At 36.6% G+C, this 21,653-nt stretch overlaps 1 protein-coding gene across 1 annotated transcript in view; it reads right to left on the bottom strand.

Moving 5' to 3' along the window:
• Positions 1–5,174: 5,174 nt before the first annotated feature.
• Positions 5,175–21,653, bottom strand: part of LOC110371837 (uncharacterized) — a 34,542-nt gene continuing 18,063 nt past the window's right edge. The window contains exons 4-8 of the mRNA XM_021328246.3: positions 10,759–11,042; positions 10,196–10,561; positions 9,734–10,103; positions 8,773–8,964; positions 5,175–8,373 (exon numbers count right to left, since the gene is read on the bottom strand). Of these exons, the coding sequence (XP_021183921.1) occupies positions 8,237–8,373; positions 8,773–8,964; positions 9,734–10,103; positions 10,196–10,561; positions 10,759–11,042 (1,349 nt within the window). The 3' untranslated portion in view covers positions 5,175–8,236. The remainder of the gene's footprint in view (positions 8,374–8,772; positions 8,965–9,733; positions 10,104–10,195; positions 10,562–10,758; positions 11,043–21,653) is intronic.

Below are 21,653 nucleotides of genomic sequence, written 5' to 3'. Positions count from 1 at the left end.
AGAAACAATACTTATAAGGGTTGAATCCTACCTATTGCATAAAATCGAAGTATTCAACTGGAGCTATGGGCAGGCAATTGTGTGTAGGTAATAAGGTAGGTATGTTATAAAAATGATGAATGATTTTTTTTAAATTAAGTCCAAAACCTATTATGATGAAAAGTGAACTCGTATATTGCATACTTAGATCTTAAGTGACCGCTGAAGTCATAATATTTAATCTGCATCAGACGAATATCATAAAACTTTACGATAACATTAATGAAAGAGCATTTCTCACGGTTGTAGCCAATAATTTTTATTGGTGCTTTTTAATTAATAATTCTTTAAACATCTATTTATCAAAATTTTTAGGTAGGTACCTAGGTTTTTCATAATATTAGGCATTCTTTGTTAACTTTAATCACATTTGGGTAAAAGTTAATATTCGATACTACATATCTACTTATTTGCAGGATTGATGACGATAAATAAGTTAGTAGTGTTTTGTAATCTAAATTATAGAACACATCTCTTCCCTCCTCATACCTCCTTCACATTTCTATGTAGGTATGTAACTACCTACCTACTAAACATAATAGACGATTACCATACTAATTGTAAAGTTTTTTCCAATACTATGCAAATTTTATCACCACGTTAAGTATTTATCATATGACATTTGATAAAACATTAAAATGTCAGCCAACGTTAATCCGAGTCAGGTACTTAAGTCAGCCCAGCATTTGAAGATGTCAAACATTGCATTATTAAAAGTGCTTGATCTGTTCTATTTGTGACGTTAATAAATAAAATGCTTACAAGGTTAGTTAGTTTTGTTTATTGAATAAAAGATACAGATACACTCCTCGTAACGTTACCACTTCACTTCCTCCCTCATACAAATTAATTATAGTCAGCGAATAATTTCCATATCTTTGGAATTAAAGTTTGGGTAAGTTCTTTCTCTAATAAAGCACCTATTATTAGCCTGCCGTCTTGAATTTTAACTTAGGGGAAAGTGGTCACCATTCGTACGTGGGGCACATTCGTACAGTTAGTATAGCAGAAAAACTAAACGGCACACACACACGCCTTTGCTTGTGTGCATAGATATACCAGCCGCCATATTGTTAGCGGAGTGGCGCGACAGTCGCACCACGGTGTATCGGCTGACAAGACGTAATGTGTTTTCGCGCGCGGTGAGTAAATTTTTTCCTTAGGTGTAATTCGTAATTGTTAGTAGAATTGTTATGTTTTTGACAATATGGTGATGATTAATTAATGATAATATTGTTTATTTTGAGCTTTAATTGTTATATTTCTCAAACTAAATTAGAATTTGTATAAAGTTGTACTTTAATTTTGTGCAAGGTATGGGGGGGTGCTTTCGTACAGCCAAACAGGGGGCACATTCGTACGCATACGAACGCTCTTCTTCAGGTTTTATTAACCACCACAATATCATAATTAGATTTTTATGAAGTAAAATATAGTAAACTTTTAAAATACCAGGCAAAAAGCACAATTACATTCCTTACTCGTACTCAAGACGTGGATGAGGAGTCCATAAAATAATTAGCAGTTGACGACGTAATTCATGGACGCTTGTCGTATAGGAAAGCCGCGTTGAAATCCTACTTATATCCTACTTAGTATATTATAAATGTGAAAGTATGTGAGAATGTATGGATGTATGTTTGTTATTCAATCACGCAAAAATGGCTGGACCGATTTGATTGAAATTTGGTATGTAGATAGGTGATACCCTGGATTAACACATAGGCTACTTTTTATCAACACACCACGCGGGCGAAGCCGCTGGCGGAAGCTAGTATAACATCAAGACCTCGACGTTGGAAAGCAGAGTCAAGAAATTCAACGAAGGCTCTAACAGCGATGGACCCTCACGAATATTGCATTCTAAGTTCACGAGTCTACAAGTTCTCTCCTTGGAAGAAGAGACACGCTTAAATGACTACATTATTAATTGCTGCAAAATGCATTATGGGCTTACAACAGTACAAATTCGCAAACTTGCCTACGAATTATCAATAAGTAAACTAAGGATGAATGATTTAATGTTTTGTTATTTTTCTAAAGAAAGATTTATCGACTATGAGTCAAGTCAAATATTATTAAGTTAGTTCTTTGAGAAATACATATTTTTTATAATAATTAATAAAAATTTAACGGCTTTAATAGGCTTTTTAATTACCCTGTATGAATCTACCCCATGCGTATGAAAGTACCCCAAATACTGTACGAACGTACCCCGTACATGGGGCAAGTTCGTACAAATATCTTATCGTAGAAAAATGACTATAACTCTATAACCTTTTGACATAATAGTGTCGGATTTTTTGGTAACAAACTACAATATATTTGTTATACTTAGGTCTATAAACTAGATAAATTCGATTATTAATCATAAATTAAAAAAATAAAATCTAAAAAGCGTACGAAGGGTAACCACTTTCCCCTACCTGCTACCTAATATAATAAAAATTAAACACAAATTGAAAAGATTTCAGACGATAAATCTCCTAAATTGATAGCTATTCCTACCCTACCCGTATGGAATTTGAATAACTACCTACACTAAAAAAATGTCTTATCTATCCACTTAAGATTTGACAGTTAATAACGAACTTTTAACTGATCTCAGACAAATTGTGAGATAAATTGATAGGTATTGAGCATAATTCTCGTCTTAACATATCAGCATATTAAGATCCTACTTCATGGATCTAGAGAAAAACGTTCAATACGTTTTACTTCGTCGCTTTTCATCGCCTTTGAAAATTACACTCAAGTAGCCGTATCCAGTTACCTATTCAAAATTAGGTGTCACATGAAGCGTGAACGAGCGGGAAACCAATAAAAATAAGTTAATCCGTTCTAATATCATAGACTATCATTTACTACACCACGCCAGCGTAACTAAATCGTGTAAGCAGTTAGTTGCTATTGTTGCTAAGGTAGCTTTCCTACGTCGTCGGCATCATGTTGGGGTCGGCTGCCAATTGATTTGGATGCAGCTGAGTACCTGCGCTAGATATACACTGAGCGACTGTCCACCTGATCTGCGCAACCCAGTTATTTGGCTTCTGACAACCCTAAACGACTGTCAATTATTTTAAAATGGTAACAGCGACCCACAAAAATGTTCTGGACACACGGAGGAAGTCGTCTTGATCTTCACCCATCCACAGACCAAACGTGCTACGCGTTGCTTAACCTTAATTATGTCTGGTCGATCGACCCATGCAGAGAGCTGTCACTAATCTCTAAGCCTCGAAATCCACCTGGCTGTGAAATATAAGAATACCTGAGATAATAAAGCTTGCATAGAATTCCACCATTTTTTTTTTTCAAACACGATGACTAGTATTTTCAACAGATGTCTCAAATATTAAGCCAAACAAGGTTGCTTGTCTTTTTCTTTTAATTACGAACACAAACGTGTTTGATCTAATTTATTCTATTTTATCACAAAGTTCAAACGTGATTGCAATTTGCATGATAAAATTACAAAGTAGCAATGTTGTTTGTTGCAGCAACGTGAAATCAAAACAAACTTTTGTCACACTTCTAGAAAATACCTACCATCATGGGATTTCGAGAAGTTGCAAAAAATATTAACGACGTAAATAAGTATATTCTACAATTACGAGGCAGGATATGTAGCTGAATAGGGACTTTAATATCTATGCAGAACAATTAAGGTTTTTTCGTCAGTCGCGATTCTTGTTACATTGGCAGGCAAAGACCACAAAAATACCACATAAAAACGATCAGTTCTAAAATGTTTAATGTCTTTGGTTCTAAATTAACACAAAAAGTAACATTTAGAATCCGAATTCTAGAATATAGCTAGGTAGGTACCTATACTTAAGTATTCTAGAATAATATCTTAACTATTAGTTCATACAAAAACTAGGTAATCACTAACAACAATTTAATTAGCTGGTAAAAATTAGATGTCTTTCAATTTAGCTAGATATGTATGTAGGACCTACTTCCCGTTGACTTTTGTTGCCCTAGTGTTTAGGTGGATTCCATATTTTGGTACAGACATTTTCTCTTCATTATCATTTCTTATGCCCTACAAAAGTAGGTAGGTACCTACCCCACCTCTATAGTAACGACTTAGATGATTATCATTCGAACAATTTTATATCTCTAGTCTCTACCATAATTGCACATAGGTATTGCGTTAAAATCGTGCATGTTTAAATTATAATATTACCTAATTAATATCGTTCACACGATCTGTAGTTTTTTTTTTCAGTTCAATGACCTCTAGAAGCCTGCTGTAGCTTTACCTACGACAGCCGAAATGATTTTATATTAATTCAACATTAAGATTTAGGTGTGATTTAGGTAACACTATATTAAGTTCAAGGCATTACTCAACTGGTTGAGCGATTTGAGTTAGTCTTTTTTTCCTACTTGTACCGCAACATATTTATGAATGCTAAAAATTATGTAAAACAATAATGCATCCTGTTTAGAAGGTGACGCATTCATAAACTATGAATATGGAAATTAATTTAAATTGCTTCTATTACTTAAGTGTTTATCCGTTTATCAGAACCACCGGTTGGTCACTCCCAATATTGACCTTCGTTTGATATTCGAGTGCAAGATTGCTAATTTAATTTTCTCAGGCGCTAACAATCATATTATATTCAGGAACTTCTATTTGTTATCTACACTTCACGAAAACTATTTTAGTGAACGCCCTTGATTTACCCTACATTGAAATGTCAACCATTTTATAAGAATTAAATTAATAAAACAATGATGATTAACAAAACTAGATGTACGCACACGAACGGACTGGTAATTTAATGGATGTTTTGTTTATTAAAGGACATTCAAATAAATCTCAAACAAATAATAAATTCCTCTGAATTAATTGATGCCTTAGCATTGAAGTGATTTTCTAATACAATATTTTTATCATATGGGGGGGGACTCACTGTGGGTGCAGCGAAAGGGAGTGTCAGAAGTCAGATTTTCACTGACTAAAACATTCCTCCCTTTGTGTAGCAGGGCCGCGGTATTGCTCTCGAAGAACTCCGCATAAGTCTATCTGTACCTAAGCGACCGAAACGATGTACAGACAAATTATGTATTATGGTTTAAGAGGTTTAAATGCATTATTTGACTAAAAATAAAACAAAATATCTCGGTAACCACCTTTTACTTTAATTTAATGCATTGTCTTTTTTCATTCTTTTATATAAAATGTTTCCTATAAATTTTACATGGTTAATAAAATAGGTTAAGTATATAACATACAGGCTAAGTCTCGCACCATTCATAAAAGTATAGGAAGTCTGCTTATTATAATGCTAAAGTAAAATTAATTATATTGTACTTTATTTCTACAGAAAATACTTAAAACTATTCAAATGAACATTAGTTCTTAAGATACTAAGTATCAGAATGATAGCAAATGAATGAACGCTTAAAGCCTACGGTATTATAATAAGCAGACATCCATTATTTCATAACAGATTCAACTGATATTAAAACAAAGCTTTTCAACAACATTACGTCTAAATACCAAAAACTCAACAAAATTATTGTCATAAAAATATATGAAACAATCGCACAGATCGAACTCGTGTAGTCCGTGTTATAAACTGTAGATATTTATGAATAATGCAGGTTTCTTTTTATTACCCAGGTTTATGTCAGAATCCGCCACATTAACTGGTCTCGAATATGTAAACTTGTGGCAAAAAAGGTGTGAACTACATTCTGTGTTGTTTTTATTACTAAAGAATTATTATTTTAGTAGTCGTCTATATTAGAAGACAACAGCGATACTATGATAAATATTCAAGGCAGACAAACATCTGGTGTCACACTAATTTCCATAGTGACTATAGAAAGACATTGTTGTTATATTCTACGAATTAATCATGCATTTTATCTCTAATCTGAGGCGAATTTAAAAATAACTTAATGTTTAAGTCACAGTATAACATCCATAATTAATATGGAAATTAAAACAGCAGACATTTTAATAAAAATACGTGTTACACTGTTACACATATTATCAATTACCATTAAAAAAAATCCAGATTATTATTTAGCTTTCAGAAGGTCAATAAACCAACGTTAAAACAATTCGATTGTATTTACAGACTTTTTATGTACTTCATAAAATTGAAATCGAAATATTATTATTTACTTTTTCATACTAACTCCCACAGAAAGTTATAAGTACATGATCAAGTTGATTAAAGTACTGTTGAATATATTGTAAAGTTTCTAAACATTTACCTATTTACGTCATACAAATATTTATGTACAATTGGCACATACATTTCAAAAATTGATTGCATTAATTATTTCATTTTATTATGTTAAAAACAACAGATGTCAAATGGCACTCTTATAATTTTTCCTACAAGTAGTAAAAAAAAATAAGAGATATAAGTACGTACAATAACTGCTTATTAATTACTATTTAATGTAAGTACTACATGTTTATCAAACGTTCGTAAGTACACGATATATTTGGTCAATTAAATCACACATCAAAAGCGCACGTTGCAGTATAAGATCCTAATATTATAAGTCTTGGAAGACGAAATATTGGAAGATATATTTTTGATAGCAACTGATGCTCAAATTGGAATATTTAAGTACTCAAAGTGATGGATTAAATCAGCTTAATATTTAAGCAATATCAGTTACTAAGTATATCAGTATGCAATCATTGCATAGGAAAATAAATTGTTGTATAATCAAAGTAAATAATTACACAATCAATCGCGTCAGCGACTAATAAGCCATAACACTTGATATTGTGTATGTCGTCAAAACTTACCATTTTGATGAGTCAATTAGCGAACATTGCAATGTCAAAACAACAAAGTCTAAAATTCTAATACGAACACGTAAGTCATGTTTTCAAGTAGTAGTTAAATAGTTTATTATTCCTTCACTACATATTTAAATGATGTCAAAACCGGATGACTTTAAAAGTTAGTCTTTTACATATTTTTTTTTAGATTGATGACGAACAAATATAGCAAGGCAATTATCGAACCACAAACAATATTAATAAGTACTACTATTCGTGTACCCCGCTTTTTGCGGTCAGAAATATAATAATAAGTACAGAGTTTATTTACCAGAAAATTCAAGAACATTAAGTCATGTTTTATAGTCATTACTACATGTATAAAATAAAGCAATTAAGAAATGCAGTTCAATCCAAATGAAGTCTTATTCATCTACACATTCACTGTCTAAGAGTTAGTTAGTCATTGTCCTACAAATGTCTTGGCCCTCTCTCGCCTCCAACTCGGGCTGTCTTTAGAAGATAGATTTCCTACTGCTAAGTTAAGTGTATAAATTAATATCATCTAAAAATACACACCTACAAAACTTTCCGAACTACAAACAGCCGTCTAAAAATATTAATTGTTAAAATCAATGTCTAAAAGTGACTTTCTTAGTAACTAGTATATGTAAGATGTTCCACTTTCCAAGTCACTGGTTCTAGCGATTACATCTAAGCTTTGACACATATTTATTATACGGAAGATTATATGATCATTTCTACAGTTTATTTGAATTAATAAATGTTCATGATTATTACCATAATTTGTTAAGCCATGCATGCAATCCAATTTATGGTAGAGAGCTAATTTTAGAGAGGTTTTTTGAAAAAATAAATTCTTTTCTACGTCAATTTCGAAAGATACGTATTAGGGTATCTTTTCAATAAATTCTAAATACAAGCTCTGTATTTAATGTAAAGTCCGCTTATAGCAGTTTAGTGTGTCCCACTTTTGTCATATGCCATAGCGGACTTTACCGATTTTGAAAACAATGCAGCCAATTAAATCCATTTCAAGTAAAATCAGTTTAAATTTGATATGACATCGATATGGACTGAATATTTTTATATAACTTCTCGAATAAAAGATTATTGATTTAATATTATCTTGCTATAATTAATATCATAAAATTGATGGAGTTAATCAGCTGCACTGCCTATAAGAATATACTAGCGGTACAGTTTATATATTGTACTTACAAAAGCATAGCATTTTCAAACAGAGATGCTATAGTGGATTACCCAGACTACAGTACAGTTCACGTCAAATTGTAACCTTCTGAAATCTGCTATTTTGTTCATACATGTTTCTCGAACTTCTGAAGGCAAAGTCATGTCATTGTAACGTGAGCTGTTTATAATGGAGCTTCTGGAATATTCTTGTGGTTATATTTGCACGACCTTCCTGCGTCGTGTGAAAGCGAGGGCGTACTCTATGCCCCAAACGAGTACACACGACATGATGAGAGCATTTTGTACGTGAATGCAAGTCGCGAAGCTACCGGTATAGTCTCGAACATAACCTGGAAAGAGGAGGAAAAATATTAGTGTTGATGATCCTTCCAGCCGACTGTCGACCACGATTGCTATTCTCCTTTAAGAAAAAGATCAGCCAGCTGCGCAGGACATATAAAAGAGCACAAGGATTTGCGCACGTGCACTCACTTTTCCTTCACTATCATAGTCCGATAAGTAAGTATCTAAGCTAATTATAATTATTAATTCGTTGTAATCAATTATTCATTGTAAGTATAATCATGAATTATTATGAACCTATTTTTTCATTTACTGTATAATATTGGCGCTCGGGTCAACTTTTCAAAACAAATAATGAACAGTACCAGGTAAATAGGTCCGCTCTCTATTCCCTCTTAACTATTGGATCTTGTCATTCTTTCAAAATAACAACAAAAATATCTTACCAATAATCGGCCCAATAGCCACCACAAACACTCCTTTGCTGACCATATGCAATCCGAAGGCAGCTGGTAGCTTCTCAAGAGGACAGTACTCCGAGATGGTCAGCGTGAAGTTACTGAGACACATGCCTCGGAAGAAACCGCAGATTGACAGCCAGATCATTAGGGGCACCCAGTCTGTTTGCTCTGCTAGTACTGAAAAGAATACGAAATATAGATAAATAACTTGAAGTACTGTAGAACAAATTACTTTTTACTGCTAATATTTTTAATATCAAACATAGTTGCATTACATCAGGACAAAGGCCTCGTCAAATCTCTTATTTAAGATATTCAATTAATTCAAATGATTTTAACCCATAAAGTTAGCTAAATAAAGTGATCTTAAAATTGGAAAGAGTAACTTAGAAGTTCAATTAGGTTTAGGTCAAAAATTATATTTTATCTACCCTGGACCTAAAGACAAGTAAGGCAAGAAAACGTAACAAAATCTTCCGCTAGTTTAATTCAATTGGTCGGAAACCATAACATTATCGAATTGTATTCTCAATGTACATAAAAGAATATTACCTACACGATAAATCTTGTACTAGACTTATCGATTCATTTACGGCTCCATGACCTAGGCTCGTAAAACGTTGTAAAGGTAATAAGCTGATGTCACACTTTATGTTATTTCGTAAACGAATGTACGGACTATATCAATTACAGCTGCCCTTGCAATATAATTATATTTATGCACTCCAAGTATTCCAAGTATTGATGTTTTGTGGTCAGTACTTGAAATGAGTTCTTTAAATAACCTACAAGCGTTACTGTTTTTCCTCGAACAGTTAAAACTGTGTCAATACATCTACATAATACTGACAGTTTCGTTTTATGTCCCGCGTTATAGATTTGCCAGTATATTTGAAATGAGGTTTCTACAAAGTATCAAGTTGATGTATGTAGTTTATGTACTCACCAGATCTCGTAGCCGCTAAGAAGAATGAAGAAATAAAGAATATCATTTTCTTAGAAATCGTCGTTCTGTCAAATATTGGCGGCAATATCAACCGCACTAAAATATCAGTTATGGCAGTCATGGACAGGCAAAACGCCGTATCATTCATATTGTAGCCCAAACTTCTTATAAAGAATGGAGTCAACATCCTAAATTGTAGTTCCCCGCTCCAAAAGAGCGAGAGTCCTAGTAAAAGGTTCAAAAACGACCAGTCTTTAAGTAAATCTAAGTCCATTAGAGCAATAAATCTTCTAAACCATCCCTTTTTCTTTTCTTCGGGCTCAGCTTTCTTGATTGGCTTCATTTGTATGGCATCGTCGTCTACCACCGTCTGTAAAGAATGTGAAAGACGTGATTCATATAAACATACGTATAGATTTTTTATCTAGCCTTAATATTCTCTCTTCATCAAAAATTACTCACATCAAGATACAATTGCAAGTAACTGCCAGTGAAATCCATGTTAGAGATGTTGGAAATGACGGAGACTTTTCTCTTGCGTGCCGCTTCACTCATGCTGCCGCTAGACGTCACTCGGGGCATGGCGGCCACTGACGCGGCTGTCGTAAGCCCAGGATACAATCTGTTATTTATCTCAAACTTCTCAAATTCCTGTAACGGCTTGTCACAGGTCTTAGCCCTCGGCAAACCTATCGTCCTAACCGAAGGATGGTTCATGTTAGTGTGAGATCGCTGCTTCTTTATCTTTGGCACTGCAGGCGAAACAAGCGGATTTATTTCGAACTTATCCTCGTTTTCTTCATCACTCTCTAATATACACTCCATTTCCTGAAATGAGATGGACCTTATCAGTTTGTAAAATAACGCTTTCAAAGTCGTTGAGGCGCCGAATAAAATTTTATCAGCCAATAATAAAAATAAAACGTGGGTGTTGCATGTACGGATGTACGTCATCCAAGTGATTAAATCAACATTTTAAGTAAACAATGTCCAAAGCGTGCAAATCAAACATGTGGTTTTTTTACCTTAACTGTCTGCATTTCACAGTCAACGGGTTCATCAATGAGATGTCTTTTGACGGGCTGTAGTAGACAAGAACCTAGTACAGCGTGGAAGGCCAAAGCTCCTAGTATGACGACTGTCCATCTGAACCCGTATTCTCCTAATAAGAGCTTGACTAGTTGAGGCATCACCATCAACCCGAAGCCAGTTCCCGCCATCGAGAGACCGACGGCCTGGCCACGCTTTTTAGAAAAGTAATGGTTGAGTGACACGAACGAGGATGACGATGCGAGACCCACTCCAAATCCTGGAAAGAGATTTAAAAAAGGTTATAGGTAAGGTAGATTAGTAGAATTGATATACTAGATTTTATTAAATGTTATAGGAACCCTATAAAACCTTCAACACCTAAGTATATCATTTTGGCTTGTGTTTAAACACCACCCAAAAAAGTACCTATTTTACTACCAAAAAAATTCTAAACGGTTACCAAAATGGATAAATGGTCACCAAATAACGTTTCCAAAAATATTATTACATAAAACCATTTTTTCGTATTATTGACTACTAAAAAAATATATGGACGCCTTTAAAATACACTTTAGACCAAATATTATATATTGTCACTACTTAGATGTAACCAATTATGTAAATACCATGACTCCTAATTTGGTCATTTTTGTTAGACGAAAAAAGCTAACGATCGCTAGAATATTTCTTAAATACCAATTAATATACTGGGGTTCCCAAACGTACGTCGCTTATTTATTGTTATATGAATTTGTGTGTAACTCAGTTTAAATGTAAGCACGCAACATGCAGCAAGCATGGCTTCTGTCACGGCTCCGGCACTGCGGGGCTCCGGCGGTCCCATGCGAGCTTATCGTCGCAGATGGTTTTCACGCTCACCACCGCAGTCCGCGGCGGCGAGCCTTAAAACTACCTGCGCCTCAGCTCGCAGGCCGCCTCGCCCCTCCGCGCCTACGCGGTTTTGAATTGCACTCTATAGTGCAGTCATTGAAGCGAAAAATACGGTCCAACCTCCGAATTTTTTTACTGTGAACCGATTTGCATGAAATTTTGGAATTAGGTTCATCTTACCCTTAACTTCAAAAGTGAATATGATTTGAACTCCGCCACCCCCCCTGGGGGTGGTTGACACCCCTTCTTTGGGGTGAATATTTTTTTTGCAAAATAACCTCGGATATAAATAGAAGACCTAATTTTAAGCAAAAGTTGTCTTTAAAGTTTTAAAAAAAATCCAATACTTTTCAAGTTATTGGCAATTGAAAATTTGCAATTTTTTCACGTTTTTCATCGGTTTTTTGCAAATATCTCCAAAAATATAGGTTTTATCGGAAATTTATAAAGAACAAAATTGTAACAGGTAAAACAACGAACAATTTATTTTTTTATAAAAGGTCCTAAGTGCAATATTAAGCTAGATATTAAAGATCAAAGCCGTTTTTTATTTTGTCTGAAATTTAATCGACGTAGTTTATGCCATCTATTATTTTAGTAAGTTGATCAATTTACGAGTTTTATTATTTTTCGGTGACATATATACACATTATAATAGTTGTGACTCTTTATTATATTGCCTACTTTCACATTGCTCCAAATATTGACACTCCGAAGTTTTCAGTTACTAAGTAGAAAAAAATATGACAAGTTTTTGGACCGTAACTCCTTCAATTTTCATGCTATCACAATTTATAAAAAACCACTGTAAAAGTAATTAAGAGAGCTACAACATCCATCATTGCAATATATAGTAAAGAACTTTTTTCTAAAACGGTGAAGGGTTAAAGGACTTAAGAGAGGCTGTGATTGCGCTGCCACGCGCTCTTTAAACAATCATATCTCCGTCAATTTTTGTTCGACAGAAAAAACAAACAAACCAAATTGTTTGTCAGAAAAATACCTAATTTTTTTATCAGTACACTTTTATACGTATCTGTCGTAATTTTTGAGATATTATGAAAAACAAGTGGGTTTTTCTTTAATTTGAAATTTTGTTCTTTTCGTTAATCGTGACTTTTTTGAAAAATATCTGTCCTGAAGTAGCCAAACTGATACTATCTATCAAACTCTTCATAATAAAGTTAATCCTAGGCGGAATACGATTAATTTTAATTTTGTTGGAAATGGCACTTATGTAACCCATTGATTTAAAAGAAAAAATATAAGATGCTCCCCTTATTTGCAATACAGCTCACTTATTTTACGTGCAAAAGACTTTTAATAGTGCTCATCTTAAAGCTTATTTCAAGGACTACAAAACCCATTTGTATTAGAATGTATAAAATGCATCTACTCGCCGCTACATGGCATTGACCACAACGATTAAATTTCAGACAAAATAAAAAACGGCTTTGATCTTTAATATCTAGCTTAATATTGCACTTAGGACCTTTTTTAAAAGAACAAATTGTTCGTTGTTTTACCTGCTACAATTTTGTTTTTTATAAATTTTCGATAAAACCTATATTTTTGGAGATATTTGCAAAAAACCGATGAAAAACGTGAAAAAATTGCGAATTTTCAATTGCCAATAACTTGAAAAGTATTGGATTTTTGTTTAAACTTTAAAAACAACTTTTGCTTAAAATTAGGTCTTCTATCGATATCCGAGGTTATTTTGCAAAAAAAATATTCACCCCAAAGAAGGGGTGGCAACCACCCCCAGGGGGGGTGGCGGAGTTCAAATCATATTCACTTTTGAAGTTAAGGGTAAGATGAACCAAATTCCAAAATTTCATGCAAATCGGTTCACAGTAAAAAAAATCGTAACAATAATGCTTCAATGACTGCACTACTAGGGGTAGGGCAGACAAGACTACGTGGAGTCGGTTTTGCAGCGATTCGTTTTCGTCACTAACTTTGATTTTTGGTAGTAATATTAATCTTTTAGTTGGATAGAATTTGGTGACCATTAATCCATTTTGGGAACCAAAAATAATATTTGTGCGAGATTTGCGATTTTTCTGATGTTATTTTATTTTTTTTGGATCATCATATTATATAATTTAGTGCCCTTTTAATAAAGTCAATTTATTTTTTTTGGAGTTGTTTATTTTATTTGGTGCCTCAGCTTAGATTCTTAAAAATATTTTTGGTGACCGCCTAAATTATACCCTATCATTTTCTGCGACGCTGGGCGACTACAATAGATAACCCTTTATTTGATGATTTTACTCAGTCATTTGTTTTCATGACAATTCAAGGTGCCACGACTTTTGTATGACTTTTCCACAAAAGGACATCATTGTACGTACAATGTTTGACGTTCAATCAAATAAAGATAAACAGTAATATCCGTCGTGTGGTGAAACCTCTTAGCTACATGCAATTTTTTCTGGTTACTTTAAAACAAATAGAGTTTTTTTTTTAAGTAAATAGTTGCACGTGTTCTTTCGTGGAGATAATTTTAGATCTGTTTAAGTTATGGAGACCATTGTCTTATTTATTTTTATTCATAAACATTTCCTTTGAAATTTTATTACTTTTTTAGAAAGAAAGAAAGAAAGAAAGAAAAACCATTTATTTTACACACAAATGACGCAGAAAACGAAACACACACAAATACAAACAAATAAATCTAGAGACAAAACTAACAGTAAAACAAAAATAAAAGCGCTGCAGCTGCGTCACTTATGCGTGAAAAAGGGGCAGCGCTCAGCATAAATGCTGTGTCACGCACACGCAGGCACGAGACAACAGCGCTGGTTTTCAGCGCTGACCCACCACATGACTTTGCCTCGGGACTATACAAACAGACGCCGTTTCGGCAAGAATCCGGTAAATAAATAAATATATATATACATAATTAGTAAAGTAACAGAAACGTAGTAAACAGATATAGTAACAATGAATATAAAACAAACCATAGACAAAAACAAACATAATACGAGAATATCAAGAGAAAAGACATAGACAAAAAGCTTGTGAATAATAAAAAGTTGCCCAGTGAGCGTCTCAGACCATAGACAGCGCGGCAAATGAAATGTCAGAAATGTGTCAAAGTCAAAGATGAAGATCTAGCTAGGTTAACCGGCCAATTGCGCAAGAGATATCTTGTTATGCAATTATGATGGCGGAAATTGTATCGAGTGATGTAATAAGTGTATTGTGTTGTGAGGTTGTGAGTGGATATGTTTATTGTGTGAATCATAAGTATTAGTGTGGTGTGGGGCGAACATGTTAATGCTGACCCGTTGCGGATGACCATGCGACACAGTATGTGAAATGCATTCCAATGATAGTTCAAGGTAAGTCCAAAATAGAATCCGAAATAGTGATAAACAATGTCAAGATAATTAAAACAAATATTGTGAGATAAAATAATTTGAAATTTAATTTAAATATAAGAATTTGTTGTGATACCAAATTTATGCCTTTGAACAGGTCCAGAAGTGATATACTTTGGATGAATATGGAGTGAAGCAGACAGGAGGCAGCCAAACCACTCCACAACACTGCTGGGGATCCCCCAAGGACTGTGGGCCAAACCACATAAGGTAAGTGAAAATATTTTACATTTATTATTGAGAAAGTTGCTCGAGTAATAATTTATTTTTTAGATTGAATTTAAAAGTTAGTATTGTTTTCAGGCCCCTTAAAGGTGGTGGAAGGTCATTCCAGCAGTGTGTGGCTGCAAATCTGAAACTACCCCTGAAAGCTGCAGTTTTGTGAGGTGGGACCCTAAGCGGAGCAACTATGGAGCGAAGACCATGTCTGTAGCACGTTTCTTTCCATGTCAGTTTTTCAAATAAGTAGTGCGGCTTATGGGTTGAAACAATTCCAAACATTAGGCTAGCAAGATGCAGTTTTCGCCTGGCAGCCATTTTTAACATTTTAATTTGATTGATATATGGCGTTACGTGGTGCCTGCGGGGGACTTTGATGCAAAATCTGACACAGGCATTCTGAACCCGCTGTATCAGCCTATCTGTCCTAGCAAGCAAGCAAGGCCCGTATACGGTATCACAGTAATTCAGCTTAGATAGGACTAGAGTGTCAACAAGTTGTTTCCTAAGAGGCAGGCTAAGAAAATTACGGATACCATATAGTACCTTTAGTCTGTAGAAACAGTTTCTAACGATGTTGTTTATGTGAGCCTCAAAGTGCAGCTCCGGATCCAAGGTTAGGCCCAGACTACACGCTTGTTCTACGCGTTCAATTTTTTCCCCCTGAATGACTATCTCAGGCTTGGCAGCTACTATATTGGTGACCTGTTTTTTTGTACCTAGCACCATAAACTTGGACTTAAGGGGATTAAGCAGCAAACAATTTCCCTCCGACCAAGCAACTATCCGCTGCAGATCCTCATTTATTCTTTGAACTGCAGCTACCACATCATCCCCCTTGAAGGAAGTGTACAGCTGGATATCATCCGCATACATGTGATATCTGCAGTTCACAAGGGATTTAACTATATCAGCGCTGTAGAGGATGTACAACAATGGGCCCAATATCGATCCCTGCGGAACTCCCCTAGACACTGGGAGTGGAGGGGACGAGATGATAGTACCGTCCTCTTTGTGGATTTGCACAAGCTGGGACCTGTCCTTCAGATAGCTATTAAACCAATCTACCGCAGCGCCATCAAAACCGTAGTAAGTTAACTTGGACAGCAGTAAATTGGTATTAATTGCATCAAAAGCACGTGAAAAGTCCAGCAAGACAAGGATTGACCCCTCCCCCCGGTCGCGTGCCTCCAGAATATTGCCCACTACATCCATCAAAGCAGTTGCAGTCCCTCTACCCTTGCGAAATCCCGACTGTAACTCGGGCAAAATATTATTTGCCTCCAGGTATTCGATTACCTGGAGGTATACCACACGCTCTAGAATTTTAGATAGGCAGGGCAGGATGCTTATAGGCCTTAGGTCCTTCAGATTGACTGGGTCACTAGTTTTTGGAATAGGGCAAACGATAGCACGCCTCCAAAGGCTGGGGAATGTACTAGTTTCTATGGACTTGTTGATGATATCAGTGATGACTTGTAGAGTGTTTGGCAGAGTGAGTGTCAACATGTCCAGACTGATACCATCAATACCCTGAGCTTTTGACCCCAGACCCTTGATTATCCCCAGAACAGTCTGCCGGTTGGTACTAGTAAGGGAGAACCTGGCTGGACTATGCCTACAAGAATTGAAGTAGTGGTTCAATGAGATATTGTCGCTACAATTCCCTGGCACATTCAAGAAGGCGGCGTTTATACTATCTGGGTTATCAAAATGGCTTGGCAGCCGCTTATCTTTATGGTCAGGAAGAACATCTGATTTTAAATTCTGCCATAATAGTTTGGGATCTTTACTTAGCTCATTGATGTTTTTTGTAAAGTATGCGGACTTTTCCCTCACTAAAGCGGCTGCTGCCTCATGCTTAAGATCCAGATAGTACTGCCTGTGATGTGGGAGCTTTGTTTCGCGACTTCTCTGTCTAGCTTCATCTCGAAGCTTGAACATTAGACGAATATTGTCGGTAATCCACGGTGTAGGCCGCTTATAATAGGTCTTTGTCTTCATAGGGGCATGGAGATCGAAGAGTTGAGTTATGTAAGAATTAAATGTTAGAACCATAGCATCAACGTCATCCAAGTCTCCTATATCAGACCATGGTATCGCGTTCAGGTCTTTCTCAAAATAATCTGGCAAGATGTCAGCGAGAGGACGAAACCTGACAATCCTTGGTTTACACTTTGGCTTCCTGAAAACTGTTTCACAGGTGATGAAGGCATGATGACCAAGCTCACTAATATGGTTCACTTCGACATTTCGTGTGAAAGCATCAGTGCATATGATGTCGATCAATGAGCAACTGTCGTTCACGAAATGTGTGGCTGCTGTGACAGTTTGAACCAGATTAAAATTGCCGAAGAATCCCATTAGCTGCCTAGTCTTTGAGCTGTTTGAATTAAGCAGGTTGACGTTAAAGTCTCCTAATAATATGACGTTGTCGTATGGTCCTAGGGCGCTAATACTAGCAGTTATGGCATCGAGGAAAAGTTCTAAATCCTGCCAGGGCGGGCGGTACGCGGTCCCTATAAGAAGCTTTGTTTTGTTTACTGTGAGGCCCAGCCAGAGCTGCTCGACAGTCGAGTGCTCAGGGTGAGCCTTGACTCTTGCGTTTATACCATTCTTAATATAAAAAGCCACACCCCCGCCACGCCCTCCTCGTGTAGAAATAGGTCTAGGTATATGTTTAAATTTGTACCCAGAGATACTGGGAGCACGATCCTCTTCCCCACTGCGTAGCCATGTCTCATTGATAGCCATGATGTCCACAGAGTGGTTGCCCATGGCGATCAAGAACTCGTCCTGTTTAGTACCCAGAGATCCAGCATTAAATAGACCAAACTTAATGTATTTACTAGGAGCCATAGATACCGTTAGGTGTATGCATTACATGTGTATGGGCATGGTACCAGTTTAAACAATAGCGTGGCGATGTAAAGTGGATGTATGTATGGGAAGTATGTATAAACTTGTAAGTGGTTAGGGTTAAGTGAAAATATGATATGTAAATAATTATAGTTAAGTGTAAAGAAAATTTGTAAATATAGTGTAAATAAATAATTTATAGCAGATGAGTGATGAGTCATTTGTGTTAAGTGTGTTAAGTAGATTTCAAGTGTGTTAAGTACATCCAGTCTATGGTTGAGCACGGTACAGAAAAGATAATGACAATCACTTAGCCAGTTTATATACAAAAAGATAAATACATCAAGGTGGACTTTACTAAAGCTTAACCGTATTAATTTCAGTGCCGAAGACACGGGACAAGTCCCCCTCCGTGCGGATCCTCTGCGCCTTATCCCCCGGCGCCTTCCTGACGAGGATGCGGCCCTGCTTGGTCCAGACAAACTTCCAGCCAAGAGCCCCGGCCGCTTCCCGTGCTTGACGAAATAACAAGCGGTTAACTTTCGTCAGCCGCTCGTTAAAAAAGAACCGCTGCGCCGGCCCGGGCATGCCAAGGTCCGTCGTAGTTGCGCCTCGTCGCACTCGCGCGCTCGCCATAAGCTGGTCACGCAGGTCTCGGCGAGCAAGGCGCACCACAATCGGCCGCGGGCGTGATACAGTTGGTCCCGCTGAGTTTGTTGCGTTGAGCTGCCTGCCACCTACACGCTCCGCACTGACGATATCACGATCGTCTAGGCTGATCCCTAACTTATGCCCTAAGGCTTTGATTATGTGGATAGGGTTTTCCGCCTTTTCCTCCGGCAAGTTGGACACCTCTATGTCATTGGCAAGAAGCTCCTGGTCCCTATCATTGAGCTCTCGCCTCAGCTCCTCCACTATTTCGCCTACGTTGTCGGAGTTCGGCCTCGAAGTAGCACGCTGTTCAAGTGCGTCTACCCTGGCCTCTAGACCGTCGACGCGCGCGCTGCAGCAGTTCAGGGTGGATTTAAGCTCCGACATTTCCACCTCCATTTCTCTCCTAAACACCTGTATCTCCGCACGAACCGCTCTCAACTCCTGAAGGATTACGTGCAGGTCATTTCTAGGTACAGGTGACAACTCTCGAGTGGTGGTGGAGGCGGCATTGAGCGACGCTACATTCCTACTTGGTGAGCTGGAGTCCAGGTTCGAGATCACTGCGTCATCGCTAGGAGGAATTTGCGTGGAGCCTCTGACTGGGGTATCATTTCTGTTGTCCCTAACAGTATTTTTCTTACACTCGGGACATCGCCAAGTAGGAGGAACGGAGGCTTTGGCAGGGAACCCTCCACATATTCTGCAGTATAGAACCCTGCATTTCCCACACCTAGCGCCATCTACCTGCGAGGCAAAGCGGGAGCAACCTCCACATTGGATACCTGGCATCCTTAAGGTGTACAATTCTTGTTACACAAATAGTTCCAGGCCGGCACGCTAGATGGCGATACAAGAGATCCACTACACAGATCGGAAAGCAGCTTGTCACCGATGTCGCGACAGATGGCGCTGATAGTGATGCGCGATTGGAGCTTTGTTATCGTCTGTGGCAACGTTGTAGAACTCACATCCAGCAAACCAAATAAATTATTTTGGCGGGTAACTGTATAAGTTCTCACCAAAACACTGTTTTTAAATTGTTGATTTTCAGCCCAAGGTCGCACTATTTGAAGCTCACTGTAAACTATGTATAGCTGTTTATCACTATGTAAATAATAATAAAGTTTTTAATGCACTTAGACTCTTATTTAAATTAATAATAGGGAATTGTTTTGCAAGTGACTAAGCCGAAACAGACGTCAACTGTCAACTCTTTTACGACTGCTTAGTGATCTGCCTTCAGTAAAGTCAACATATAGTCTGGCTGTTTTACATATAATATAACCAAACCAAAACGATTCCACGAGGAAAACAATATGACCGTAGCGATATCCTTATTCAAATGGCAATGTCGTAATCTCTGAAGGACAGATGTCGGTCTTCGCTAATTTACGTACATAATTATGGCCACCATAGTACCAAGGTGAGATAAACAGATGCGATCTAATGGTATTTTCATTGAAAGCTACTAGTTTTAATTGGATTTATAAAGACTTTTTCCGCAAGGCAGCTGCATGTCTGCTATCTACTATTACTTATTAACTGTTATGAGTAATACTATAAGTAATTAAATAAATAATGCACAATTAATTTATAATTGTTATTGCACCTTATAAGTGCAATATTTAATTAGTCTGCCATAACAAACGTCAATTAGTGTTTGTAAGTCATAAATTATAATCGAACATCCGTAAATAATTACAAAACTGCTGGAGGAATAGGTACCAAGCACTAGTTAGTTAGGTATATGCCGTCGTTATAATAAGATTAATTCTTATGGTTAAGGTGTGAGCCTGTCAACTTAAGTAGATAAATCTAAGAAGGGCATTATGTCATGAAGCTATGATTTAATAAAAACACTACATTTTCCTGTATTAACGTCTGTCTGTCTATCGAAAACTACGGACAATATAATTAAGTTATATGGTAATTTACTACCTAATATCCGATGTGAAGGAAACTGTCTTACGATATAAATCATTCCTTGAACGATACAAATACTGGCGTGGCTAAGCGTATAAGAAATAAATGCAATTTTTTACCCACTCAAAGAGTTTTTTATACTTAGTCATAGATTATATTGAATTGCATGATGTTGCAAAATAAATGGGACAGGCAAGTATAACGTTACTTACGTCATAACGTCCCACGGATTGCTGCGTATTGATTCAATGCAAGCGTCTTTGAGTTATGCAGGGGTAGTATTGTTATGGACCAAGTGATAAATTGGGCAGTATACATAATGCCCGGTCATTATGAATAATGCCCAATATGAGAGTGCAATTTGATAATAATTATTCAAACAATCAAATTGACCGGGCACTATACCTATTGCCCGTGACCTTTTGGGCAAAGTAATACAAACATATTCACACATCCCATATCAATTGACAGAGCATAGAAGTAAGCATGCAACATGCAGCAAGCATGGCTTCTGTCACGGCTCCGGCGCTGCGGGGCTCCGGCGGTCCCATGCGAGCTTATCGTCGCAGATGGTTTTCACGCTCACCGCCGCAGCCTCGCCCCTCCGTGCCTACGCGGTTTTGAATTGCACTCTAGGGGTAGGGCAGACAAGACTACGTGGAGTCGGTTTTGCAGCGATTCGTTTTCGTCACTAAGTTCAGTTTTTAATACAATGTTTTGAATCCAAATTAAATTCTACCATAAAAAAAACGAGCCAAGAAAAATGAGATCAAGAAAAACGAGGCCGAGTTAGTAAATTAGATGACAATTGTCCAATTAATAATTTTCTGGCTAGACTTATAATTTCCCATTAAAATAGAACATATAATTTAAAACAATAATCATAAAATATGTAGCAAGTAACAGGATTTATTTATTAGAACAACTGCCACCCTCGCACCGCATAAAATATA

The sequence above is a fragment of the Helicoverpa armigera genome, chromosome 10 (assembly GCF_030705265.1).
Source record: "Helicoverpa armigera isolate CAAS_96S chromosome 10, ASM3070526v1, whole genome shotgun sequence".
Taxonomy (NCBI): Eukaryota; Metazoa; Arthropoda; class Insecta; order Lepidoptera; family Noctuidae; genus Helicoverpa; species Helicoverpa armigera.
Note: the sequence above shows the minus strand (reverse complement) of the source record. Positions and strands in the feature narration are given on the sequence as shown.